At 45.1% G+C, this 13341-nt stretch overlaps 1 protein-coding gene across 5 annotated transcripts in view; it reads right to left on the bottom strand.

Annotated features, from left to right (window-relative positions):
- CDYL (chromodomain Y like) overlaps positions 1–13341 on the bottom strand; it is a 242352-nt gene that overhangs the window by 158851 nt on the left and 70160 nt on the right. For 2 of the 5 annotated variants that reach the window (XM_058432198.1, XM_058432200.1), the window contains exon 1: positions 12582–12897. The exons of 2 other annotated variants lie outside the window; for them this stretch is intronic. In XM_058432198.1, the coding sequence (XP_058288181.1) occupies positions 12582–12662 (81 nt within the window). In that variant the 5' untranslated portion in view covers positions 12663–12897. Of the gene's footprint in view, positions 1–11949; positions 11979–12581; positions 12898–13341 lie in introns of those variants that run through there. One more of the 5 variants, XM_058432199.1, reaches the window with a different exon arrangement.

The following is a 13341-nucleotide window of genomic DNA, read 5'->3' as shown; positions in this document are numbered from 1 at the left end:
GTCTCAAAAACAAACAAAAAACACGAAAACCAGGAGCTTCTGCATGAAGTAGTATGGCTTGGCTATTCCTGGGACAAAATGTAAAGCCAGGAGGAGCAGCACCTGGCCCGCCACGTAGCTACAAGACAGGGAGGGCTCTAGCTCACATAGCTTCACCTTGACGGACAGGACCAAAGGAGGCTGGTCCACCTGGCACAATGGAGGAAGCAGCAACATCCTTCATCTCAGAACAGCAGAGCAAAGCCAGCAGGGATCCTAACAGGTGGGGTGGGAAGGGGGCTGGCTGTTGGGCAGGCAGACCACAAATTTCGGAGAAACGCGGGTCACACTAGATATGAATTCCCCACTTCTGCTGCTGAATGGTGGTGGGGAAGCACAGAAAGGATGGGAATTTCCATCCTACTTACAGTTCCCACCCCAGTGACCCAGGAGAGTGAGGGCTCAGGAATATGGTGGGGGAGGGGTGGTGTTCCAATCTTTGAGAGTTCCTGACCCACCTTCAGGGTCTAGGGCACACTGACGTCCTTATTTGCCCCAAGGGTTCCTTTTCAAACTCTAAGGGAAGCACTTTTCTTCACAGAGAGAGACCTGCTCCACTACTGAAAAGCTTTTTTTTTTTTTTTTTGACAGAGTCTCACTCTGTCACCCAGGCTGGAGTGCAGTGAGGCGATCTCGGCTCACTGCTAACTCCGCCTCCTCGTTCAAGTGATTCTCCTGCCTCAGCCTCCCGAGTACTTGTGACTACAGGCACCACCACACTTGGCTAAATTTTTGTTATTTTTAGTAGAAACAGAGTTTTACCATATTGGCCAGGCTGGTCTTGAACTCCTGGCCTCAAGTGATCCTCCTGCCGTGGCCTCCCGAAGTTCTGGGATTACAGGTGCCAGCCACTACACCCAGCCTGAAAAGCCTTTTTAAACAGTTTGCCAAACCCCAAGTCATGTCCCTTTCCTGCTACAGAACTGAGCCACTGGAGACCCAAAAGAAGGACCCTGACCTTTCCTTTCAGTGGAATTATGACTATAAGACTCGAATTTCGGCCAGGCACGGTGGCTCACACCTGTAATCCCAGCACTTTGCAAGGCCAAGGTGGACGGATCAGTTGAGGTCAGGAGTTCGAGACCGGCCTGGCCAAAATGGTGAAACCCCGTCTCTACTAAAAATACAAAAATTAGCCAGGCTTGGTGGTGCACACCTGCAGTCCCAGCTACTCGAGAGGTGGAGGCAGGAGAATTACTTGCAGAAGTTGCAGTGAGCTGCGATCGTGCCATTGCACTCCAGCCTGGGCGACAGAGCGAGACTCTGTCTCCAAAAAAACAAAAACAAAAACAAAAGACTTGAATTTCACAGCAGCCTGTCCCCACCCCCACCTTCATGTCTTTGGTCTCCTTCTCTCCCAGCTGCCTTTCTGTCGAAGGTCAGGGACAGTGTTGCCATGAAGCTGCCCAGCTCACGCCCCTGATTTCTGTTGACTTTCATTAGGTTCCCGGGCCAGCTGAATGTGTCTGGTCTCAACACTGAACTTCTTCTGCCAAGGCATACGCATGCACTTCCACAGGACCTCATTTCCATGATCTTTTCAAAATACTCTATACAGTCACTGCAGCCTCTTCATTTTTAAGCAGCCCCAATCTACAGCTACTTACGAAGGACCGAGGAATGCACATTTATATCTATCAACTGAATCAAGATTTTTTCAAAAAGCTCATTTACGAGCAGAAACCAGTGGTGTTGCAGGATGCCATGCCAAATGATTTTGGGGGAACTCTGACTCATCTAGGTGCACTCTGAAGGAAGGGCACAATGAATCAGTCTAGTTAGCACCTCCCCTCAAACACACACTCCTACTTCTTTGCATCCCTAAAGGTGCTAATAAAATAATCACTCGCCTCTTGCTTTAAGTTCAAAAGCTCATCTGCATATGAGAGAGAAGTTAGAGGACTAAGAATCCCAGAAGCCTGTCCTGCTGGGAGAGTTGGCTACACTCTACCTCATGTGACCGGGGTGTAAGACAGTTGAGAACTTCCCTCTGAACTGTGCAGATGAAAAGCCAGGTAACACAAACACAAGTGGGCAGCCATTCTTCTACTTCCCAGGCCAGAGCTCTGCAGGGCCACCAGCAAGTGCAGAAGCCAGGGTCAAGAATCAGGACAGGAGGAATGAAGCCTCAACTAGAGGGACCTGGCAGATGGCTGAAAATGAGGTTAGAGGGACACAGCTGGACATGCAGACAATAACAGGAAAAAGGGAGGAGAAAAAGGGTGGAAACTCCCTGGAAGACATGGAGTTTTCCAAGGGTACTTTGGTTTAGCCCACAGACGGAGGAGTTATGAAGCAGATTGGTCCTCATTCCAACAGGGACCCTGCAAATGCTCCCACAACCAGCTCAAGGCAACAGCACCATCATTTTTAAAGCACAGAGAATAAACAGTGAGACTCAAGATAAAAACTACTAGTGCACCTTCTCTTGAACCCCTAGCAGTAAGATGACTGCAGACAGAAAACAAGTATTTTTAATCTTTATTGGTTAAAAACAATTACTAAAACAAACTTTTTAAATCTTTTTTCGAACTGCTTAATTCAAATCTTATTTACATTTCACCAATCAGCTAATGCCTCCTTTACCCAGCGTCATTACTGAAGATAACACAGTCCGTCTCTGCTTCTGAAGCCGGAGTACACACACACAGCAAGAGACCAAGGGCACACAGGACCACTAATCCACAGCTCAGCTTCCTGAAACATCAGCCTAAATCAAGGATCTCTGGAGAAGAGTTCCTTGGTAAAGATGTTTAAAATATTTCATATTGAAGCCCAAAAATTGTATGGACTACATGGTTAACATCACAAACCATCTAAGGCAACTTGAGATTTCAAACAACAGGTCAGGCTCCCAAAGGCCATTTCTTCCCCACTCCCACCTCTACCTCCTTAGGAGAATACCTGCTGGCTCCTCTGCTGTATGGAGAACTTGGGTAGAAATACCATAAAATTTGTGTTTAAGTTTACCATAAAAGTAGACTTAATTTTTTCACTTACACTTACATAGCAACAGTTTTTAAAAACTCTTCTTGATAGCTCTTTGCAACGTGCCTTTTCTTTCATAAGCATGCCCTTCACTTGCTCTAAGGGGTGCAGGACTGGCCCCACAGAGCCTGCAACCTCAAGACTTGGAGTGCCATCACCAGCTACCCTCTTCAGCGAACTTCATGAGCAAACTTATTAACGTCAACTCACCTGCCTCTGGCAGAGCCTTTTCCTTTACCAAATAACCTGTTTCTAACATGCTAAAGGTGCCAGTTAAGTCCAAGTACATAACGCCTAAAGGAAATGTCAACAGTCTCCAAGAGAGACCCAGAGCTGTTGTCCAGTGTGCATGGGGTGGTGCATCTTTTTGCAAACTAAGATGACTTTTTTTGTCCTGGTTCTCAGATACACTAAAGAGCTGGGATGTCCACATTAGTTACATGCTATTAATAAAATAAGAAAAGCTTCTGTGTGCAACTATGTGATGCCCTGAATTCCTAAACAGTAAACTACTAATGAAAAATGGGTACAGATAAAAAATGGATACATTTTAACCAAAGAACATTCATGATGTGCAGTCAACATTGTTGGGTTTTATCAACAAACACTGGGAAACTACCAACAAAGAAAACGTCACATAGCAGAGAGCCTACTGCAAATGGAAATGAGACAAAAAGTAAATAAAACAAAAGACATTCTCTAAAATACTGAAGCTAACTTCTCCACAAAAAAGAAAGTATGCTATACAGTCACACGTTGCTTAACTATGGTGATATGTTCTGAGAAATGCGTTGTTAGGCAATTTCACTGTTGTGCGAACCTCAGAGTGAACTTACACAAACATCAATGTTGTAGCCTACTACACACCTAGGCTGTATGGTAGAGCCTATTGCTTCCAGGCTACAAACCTGTACAGATGTTACTGTACTGAATACTGTAGGCAATTTTAACACAATAGTAAGGACTTGTGTGTTAGTCCATTCTCACACTGCTAATAAAGACATACCAGCGAGCGGGTGATTTATAAAGGAAATAAGTTTAATTAACTCAGTTCCACATGGCTGGGGGCGCCTCACAATCACGGAGGAAGGTGAATGAGGAGCAAGGTCACATCTTACATGGTGGCAGGCAAGAGAGCTTGTGCAGGGGAACTCCTCTTTATCAAACTGTGAGATCTCATGAGACTCACTATCAGGAGAACAGCAAGGGAAAGACCCACCCCACGATTAAACTACCTCCCACAGTGTCCCTCCCATGATACGTGCGAATTATGGGAGCTAGAATTCAAAATGAGATTTGGGTGAGCACACAGCCAAACCATATCAACTTGTGTATCTAAACATAGAAAAGGTACAGTAAAAGTGTGGTATTATAATCTTATGGGACCACCATCGTAAGACCAAAGTACCATTATGTGGTACAAGACTATGTATCAAGGCATGCAGAACAAAGACGCTGAACATTTTGCTTCAGAAGCAATTGTGTTATAACTATTATAATCCATTTTCATAAACAGTCCCCTCAAAATCTACTGTTTTGCATTTTCAATATCATTAGGTAATTCTCAAGTGTTGGTTCAAAGCCTCAATCCCTGCTCATGTCACAAATTCCAAATCAAGAAGGTTTCTTCAGATTCTGGCAATAAAAGCAAACATGACTCCAAAGGGCCCTCTCATTACAAATTAACTAGAACTTTAATCAAATGTAGCTCTCATTAAGAGTGATACTATACAGCACTTGTAGGAAGCAAGGAAAATATCCCAACTGCCTTGTAACTGCCCCCAACCCAAAATAATGACTAAATCATAAAAATGGACAAACACCAAAGACTTAAAAAATGAATTGCAGTCTGGGCGCAGTGGTTCAGGCCTGTAATCCCAGCACTTTGGGAGGCTGAGGCGGGCGGATCATGAGGTCAGGAGATCGAGACCATGGTGAAACCCCGCCTCTACTAAAAATACAAAAAAGTTAGCCGGGCGTGGTGGTGGGCGCCTGTAGTCCCAGCTACTCGGAGAGGCTGAGGCAGGAGAATGGCAGGAGAACCCGGGAGGCGGAGCTTGCAGTGAACCAAGATCGCGCCACTGCACTCCAGCCTGGGTGACAGAGCGAGACTCGGACTCAAAAAAAACGAACAAACAAACAAACAAAAACGAATTGCAAATTAGGTAAAAACTCTCCAGAATATTTCGAAGTAAAAAATGTAATTATTGAAAATTAAAACTCAATGGTTGAATAAAACAGCAGATTAAACACAGCTCATTAGTGAACTATAGCTTAGATCCAAGGAAATAGCTGAAATGCAGCACATAAAAAGAAAACAAAACACAAACAAGGAGATGGAAATGAAAAGGTAAAAGACAAAGAAGAGAGAATGAAATGATCCAAATAGATATCTACTTGGAATTCCTGACAAGTACAGAGAAGCAGTATTTGAAGACAAATTGGCCAAATCCATTTTCGAGCTGATGAAGCACAAATACTAAAAGCAACACAACACATACCCACCTAATAAATAAAAAATCACATAAAATACATTGTCGTATTAAACAAGAGGAAACCAAAGTCAAAGAGATGATCTCAAGAATAACCAGAGACAGAAGACAGATCTCCTAGAAACTGACTACACCTATGCTGACAACAGTCTGGGCCAGGTGCAGTGTGGCTCACGCCTGTAATCCAAGCACTCTGGGAGGCTGAGGCGGGTGGACCACTTGATGTCAGGAGTTCGAGACCAGTCTGACCAACATGGTGAAACCCTGTCTCTACTAAAAATACAAAAAATAGCCAGGCATGGTAGTTATGCCCATAATCCCAGCTACTTGAAAGGCTGAGGCAGGAGAATCACTTGAACCAGTGAGGCAGAGGCTACAATGAGCCAAGATTGTGCCGCTGCACTCCAGCCTGGGCGACAAGAGTGAAACTCCACCTCAAAAAAAAAAAAGTCTCAAGAACAGTGCAAATGCAAGGCAGAAGACAATGGAGCACCGTCTTCAGAATGAGCTGAAAGAAATTAACCAATTAACTGGTTTTATTTGAAATACGATTCTCTTTCAAAAATGATGGCAAAATAAAGACGTGTCCAGATAATAATAAAAAAAAAACCTAGAAACTTTTCCATCCATAGTCCTTCACTAAAGAAATCTCTAAAGGATTCACTTAGAAAAGAAAAAAAAAATCCCAGAAGGAAGTTCTGAGATAGAAGATGGATGATCTGATTGAAGAAACTGGTGAAGAAACTATAAAGTCATAGGTGAATCTAAAGAAAGGCTGTATAAAATAATAATGTTCTATTTGATGAGGGATTTTTTTCATGGGCAATAAGAAAGCAGTAGCATGTGAGTTCAGGAATGCACCAGGGTTCAAGGACTGTAAAATCTTTACATTGCCAGAAGTGCCATTAAATATTGACTATCTTTAGACTTCATGTATGCATAGTTGCAAAATTAGCCACTTAAAGACTAGAAATAGCATATGACTTCTAAACCCAATCAGTGAGGTTTTAATATGGTTTTACTATAGGCTGTGGCAGAGGACAGTTCGACAAAAATAATGTCAAACTGCTCCATGGAGGGCAGCCACAGTTAAGTCTTAGTTCAAAGGTCTCAATGCAGTTTTTAATACTTGCTTTGGGTCCTATATCCCTCTGAGAATCAGATGAAAGCTCTTGATTCTCTCCCCCTGAAATATGCTCATATGTACTTGTATAAATTTTCATAAAATTCTAGTTGAGGTTATAACTGGATTTAAAGTCATAACTAGACTCGTAATAGGCCCTCCCCAGACTTCCTAGAGAACATGAACCCCAAAACCTTGCCCAGCTTAAAAGGCTGAAGAGAATTAAGTTTGTGTGGGAAACAGTGAAATTCTCCATTCTAGAGTTGAAACCATTTTAGCAGATGAGGAACTAAGTGTAAAAGGAACAGCAAGAGGCCTAATGCTTAGGGGAGGAGGAACCTCGAGGTAAGTCAGGAGTCAGGAATGGAGACTCATTCCTGTAATTCACTCTTCCATTAAAGTAACTCAACAATTATGCAACAATTGCAACATTTTGAGCTGTGGAAAATAATGACCAGAAAATGAATCTGAGCTTTAAAGCACTTACATTCTAGTGGACAAACACGTCAGGCAATAAAGACAGAAAACAGAAATTACAACGCCCTTAGCTAACTACCTGATGTTTTTAATATTCCCTTCCTGGAATTACTCAGTTAACAACCAGTAGTGGTCAAGGAGCCTGCAGAAAGAACCAGTCTGGTCCACCGAGAGCTCCTCTTCTGGCAGGCAGATCCCCAACCCACCCCCACCCACCTCCACGCACAGCCTGAGGGTCAGCAACACAGAAGGGCATATCCAGAGGCTCCGAAATCCACCTGCATTCCAAAAAGAAGCTTCTCGGAACAGAAGATTCCTGTCTCCATCCAAACATTGAAAACTATAATCTCGTGGTTTGGGTTCAAGAATCTGAATGGAAAAAAGACCCCAGGCTGGTCCTGTTCCACCTAGGAGTGCTCACAATATAAAAACTATCACTCCTTATTTACAAAAGAATTCATTTCAGGCCTGGCTTTGTGAATCACAGTTATCCAAAACTGTGAACCAGAACAATGCGAAGAAAGTGTTGCCTACATACCATGAAAATATTCTCCGTGGTTAAAATCATCAGAGAGCGTGAGGGAAAAGTCTATGATTCTTAGATATCACAGCAGGAATGAGAAAACACTATTCTGGTACACAGGAATTGAAAGTAGTTCAAAGGAAGAGCACATGGGAGGTCTCCACACTGTTGTTAGGGCAAATGAATAAATAATATTCTCAGCAACTCACAGGAAAAAGAGCTTTTAAGATAGGCTATTTATTGTCAAAACACACATGCATGTTTGACCTCACTGCCTCACTATCAACTCCAGAAGTCAAATGAACTCTAATTTTGACGATCCCCATCTTTTCAGACACCTACACCACATACAACATACGCTGACCTAGCTTGGCCAAAATCCATGAAAGGTGTCCTGATCTCTGTGACTTCCATTTGAACTACAGATTGAGACTTTATTCACAACTGCTTTTGGTCAATGTAAGTAAAAGCCTTGTGGCGCACGGGAGAGAGCAGGAATCTTATCCCAAAGCAGGAAAAAAGATTGAAAAGACCTACCTTCCCCTGCAAATCCTGATCATCCTTTCAAACTAATCAACTTTAAAACAATTTTTTACACACCAGATACGATTTCATTCTTGAAAGCTTACTTCCATTTTTGAAAATGAAAACATAAATATTCTCTCAGAAGGTCAAAACTAATCATTGAGAGTTTACTGAAATTTAAATTAACTCTTACAGGAGTTCTCAAGGGAATAACTCCACATCTACTGAGGAAAAAAGGAATTATTAAGACATACAAATAAAGAGAATGCTTATTCCATTTTACTACAGCATATGTTCCTTATTCAGTCCCACGTGAACAAAGTTGCCTGACTGCTAGATAAATTAAGGTCCTCTTGACCTCACAGCTTTCTCTGGTGATATAATCAATTTATAGAAGACTTTCAAATCCTAAATCTTGAAGAAGGGAAAACAGGTTTGGTTTCATGATTTGAGAGTTGGGTGGGTTTTTTTCCTCTTTAAAGATGGAAAATGTTTTGTAGAATTGCTTTTACATGCTAATGCCATTTAAGCCTCAATTACTTGGTTATCATCCTCCCTATTTTACTGATGAGAAAGTTTAGGAGAGATAGTTAAGACAAGTACAAGACAAGTTACTTAACAAGCTTCTAAGAACAAGGGAAGGCCGGGTGCAGTGACTCATGCCTGTAATCCCAGCACTTTGGGAGGCCAAGGTGGGCGGATCACTTGAGGCCAGGAGTTTGAGACCAGCCTGGCCCACATGGTGAAACCCTGTCACTACTAAAAATACAAAACATTAGCTGGGGTGGGGGCGGGGGTGGTGGCGGGGGTGGGGGAGGGTGCATGTCTGTAACCCAGCCACTCAGGAGGCTGAGGCATGAGAATAGCTTTGAACCCGGGAGGCAGAGGTTGTAGTGAGCTGACAACATGAAGCCACTGCACATCAGCCTGAGAAATAGAGCAAGACTCTTGAAAAAAAAAAAAAAAAAAGAAAGAAAGAATGAAAGAAAGAGAGGGAGGAAGCCAGGGAAGGAGGAAAGGAGGGAGGAGTACCACCCAGATCTTCTAGCTCTAAGTCTAGAGCCGGGATGAAAGTTAGAAATACCGTCTAACTTCCACACAGCCCCAACCCTTGAGTAAACCCGGGTTCCTAAACAGACTATGACAGTTGATCACCTACAGCAGGGCTTAACAAACAACAACCTACAGGGCAAAGCCAGCCCACTGCCTTTTTTTGTGGAACCTACAAGTTAGGAATCATTTTTACATTTTTAAATGATTGGAAAAAAAATGTGTATTTCACGACACATAAAAATGATATGAAATACACTAAATGAATTTTACCATCCATAAGCAGTTTGAGACACGGCACACATTCATATAGGAGTCTACGACTGCTTTTGCACTACATGAAGTGAGCTGAATGGTTGCAACCAAGATCATAATATAACCCACAAGTCTAAAATATGTATTATCTGGCCCTTTACATTAGAAGCGTGATGTAAAGGACGCTTGTCTTTTTGTGAAGACTATGAAGTTCTAACCTATGCCACATCAAAAATCTGTTTTTCCTCAATCCTAGCTGCTGGAAAAGTAGGGAGTAAATCTATTCTATCCTTCAACTAATAGTAACTCTTGCAATTTTGCAAGGTTCATGCTCTACCCATCTTTTCCAGGATCTGTTCCTTTATTTTTTGTTCACAAAGCCTAGTTTCAACAGCCATTTAAACATTTACTAAAGACCTTTTACTACATACCAGGTTCCATGCTAAGTATTGGAGACATTTCTTTTAGGTGAGAAAACCAAGGCTCAGCAGTTGGGTAACTCACGCAAGTTCCCACAGTTACTGCAGACCTGTCCTTCTACCAGATCACATGAGTTCAAAGAAGCAAGACTTCGCATTTCCTTCTGTCAGTACATCCCTCTAGATTTGTGGAGCCTAAGGCCAAATATAAAACGTCTATTTCAGTTTAGGCAGAACTGGACAAAACAAGGCAACTAACAACCCTTGACTTGGCCACAAAACGTCATCTTAGTGTCTTTCCCAGCCTTGTCAGACTATCGCGTTCGTTTACAATTGCGTATCACTTCTGCCCGACAAATAATACTGCCTTTATGAAAATAATACAACTCTATACCTTTAGAAACAAAACCAGGTTTCAGGGAGGCATTTTAAGCCAGTTACAATACAATCATCATCACTTACTGGGTGCATGCCATGGGAATTTTAGGGTGGGCTTTACATATGTCCTCATTTAAACTTCATAGCTCTATAAGGGAAACACTGATCCCAACTTCACAGATGAGGAAACTGAGCTTTCAAGGCTAATTTACCCAAGGTGAGAGAGTTGGAAGTCACTAACTGGGTTGTCTGACTCCAAATCTAGGCTCTCAACTGCTATGCAAAACTTTCAATGTCAACGTTCAACGGTAACATAGTCACAGTGTTGCCTACAAGTAAAAGAAAAGTTACAAATTTTGCCTTGAAAGATACTGACCACTACATATTTACTACACATACTTAAATTTATCACCTGAACTATACTTCTATAATACCTTTTTTCCAAAACTAAAATAAAACTCAGAATCAAAAGTTCAATTGTGCAGGTGTATCATTTATTTGCAATATACTTACTTCCTCCCCAACAGACACTCCTTAAAGCATGAACCATTCTCATACTTCAATATTTCCCCATGAAACCTCCATATGGCAAGCATTCAATAAACGTCAAATGAACACAAACTTAGTACAAAATGTTACTCATTAATGACTTCTGTTAGGAATAGAAACCTGAAGATATAGAATAAGCACAGAAGGAACTAAACTTAGATAATAATGTACTAAAGGGAAATGTGCTGTCTTCAGAATCATTCTTACACACATAGGATACAACTCACGTATAAGGTGCTACTCTCATCCTCAGATGGAACTGATTATGTAATTATACTCACAAAAGCAAATGCCAAGAGTGAACACTCATGACTAAACAACCAAAGAATGATCTAATGTAGAAACTAAAATCCCCCATACCCTCATGCTATGTAATTCCCCCTGTACAGACTTCACCTGGAAGACCTCAACCTCAAACATCCTAGCCTCCATTTCTGTGTCTTCCAGACACACAACACTTTCCTTCCTAGAAGGAAAGCTCCTGAGAACAGGGAGATTTTTCTTCTTTTACATCCCCAAATGACCTAAAATAGTATCCTGAATACAGCGGGGCACAGCTAATGTGTAAAATGGTTGAAAAGAATGAACATTTTCAGTAACAGCTAAGGTATACTGACCACATACAATGTAAGGAGAAGCAACAATCTTACCCTTAATTCTACAGATGGCAGCTTCCTCCTGAGAACTTTTGCAAACACTTGCTCTTAAAAAGCAACAAAAAAGTTGCTAGAAGACTAATACCGCAGACAACAAAGCTCTATTCTACGCCAACAGCAATAATACGCCCATAAGAGAAGACAACTGAAAGGATCCCTGGGGCCACAGGACTCTACTTGTTACAGATGCCTCCTTAAGTCCCTCAACACCCAGGTCCCTAAACGCATCATAAAGGTGAGTCTAGAGAGTCTTGGCAAGTTTTAAGTCTCTTAGGAACTTATTTATAAATACATGTGAAACAAGAGAATCATTTATCCAGAAGAACAGAAAGCCTTCCCAACTTCTGTATTCCCAGGAAGTCTACTTTGAAATACGTCAAAAGAAGTTACATGGAGACATACAAAACATGTCTAAAGATCCAAATTGGTAACTCTCAAACTTGAAGCTGGTTTAAACCCATCGACCATAACTTACAGTTCTGGCTATGCCCTTTCTCATTTGCAACGCTGCGGCGCAAATGAATGACGGTGTATCAGCGTTAAATTTAAATTTCCTGGCTCTGGCCACAATGCTAACCTAATTAAAGCATGTGGTCAACGTTTAGCATTTTCGGTGCGAGATTTTGCATCGCTTTGGTGAAGAGCAAAGTCGAAAGCGTTTGCACCGGTCTTCTCCCTGCCACCCCCCGACCTAGGGCAAAACCCTCTCCCAAATGCTTTATTAAATGGTCAAGAAAACCCCCCCACCCACCCCCCGCACCGCCCACGGTCCCCGCCGAGCGGCAACGGAGGCTCCACTTCCATGACCCACGCCAAGAGCACTTTGAGCTCAGTCCGAGCAAGTCACTTGTGTCAGCGCCACTTCCCCAAGGCTCGGACCCCCCCCCCACCACCCCACGCCCGGCAACTTCAGGACCCCCCGGCCGGGGCCCCTAGGAACGGAGGCTCGGGCTCCCCTCACACACATTTCCCGTCCAGCAAACTGCGGCCGCGGCGGGGGAGGGGACGCAGCGGGCGCGGGCGGCGAGCGGGGCCGTCGGGCGGCGCGGCCGGGCCGGGAGGGGCGGCGGGCGGGGGGCGGCCCGAGGCCGGGGGGAGGGGAGGTACCTCGTACAGCTCCTCGGAAGCCATGGTGGCGGCGGGTTGGGAGGGGGGGTCGGGGCCGGCCCGGGGCCGACACTTTGTCATTGGGTCCTGTGGCCTGGTTCCTGTCCCCGGCCGGCCGGGCTGGCAGGACAACCCCCCCCCGGCCAGTGGGGCCGGCGGGGGGTTGTGGCAGAGCGCCTGGGCCCCGGGCCACCCCGGGGGCCGCGCCCCGCCGCGGGGCCGGGCGGGCTGGGGCGGGCGCGGCGGCGTGCGGGCGGCGCGGCCGGATCGTGGCTCCCCTCTCCGGTGTAGTGCAGAAAGCTTCCTACTTGCGACCAAAAAACCTGCCCCGGCTACTGAGCATGCCCAGTGCGGCCGCCCGGCCCGGCGGAGCCGCGCTCCCGCTCTCCGGGTTTTCGGGCCGCCCGCGCGGGAGGGGCGGGGCGGCGGCGGGGCGGGGCAGCCGAGGGGAGCAGTGGGCTCCGCTCGGGGCCGAGGCGGGCGGCCGGCGGGACCGGGAGCGAGCCGGCAGGAAGGGGAGGAGCGGGGCCGCGGGGGCGGGGCCGAGAGCGCGGGGGCGGGGTGGTGGGCGGGGCTCCGACTTCCCCAGTCCCGCTTGCGGGGTCGGCCTGGCCCGCGGCACCGCCCCCCGGCCCGCCTCGACGTGGGCGCTTGCCGCCTGGCCCAGGGCAGGCGGGACCTGGACCTCGAGGTTCGAGGTGCAGGGCGGTTGTGCACCACCAGGACGGGCAGCGACGGACCCGAGATGGGGCAGGGGACC

The sequence above is a fragment of the Hylobates moloch genome, unplaced genomic scaffold (genome assembly GCF_009828535.3).
Source record: "Hylobates moloch isolate HMO894 unplaced genomic scaffold, HMol_V3 SCAFFOLD_20, whole genome shotgun sequence".
Lineage (NCBI taxonomy): Eukaryota > Metazoa > Chordata > Mammalia > Primates > Hylobatidae > Hylobates > Hylobates moloch.
Note: the sequence above shows the minus strand (reverse complement) of the source record. Positions and strands in the feature narration are given on the sequence as shown.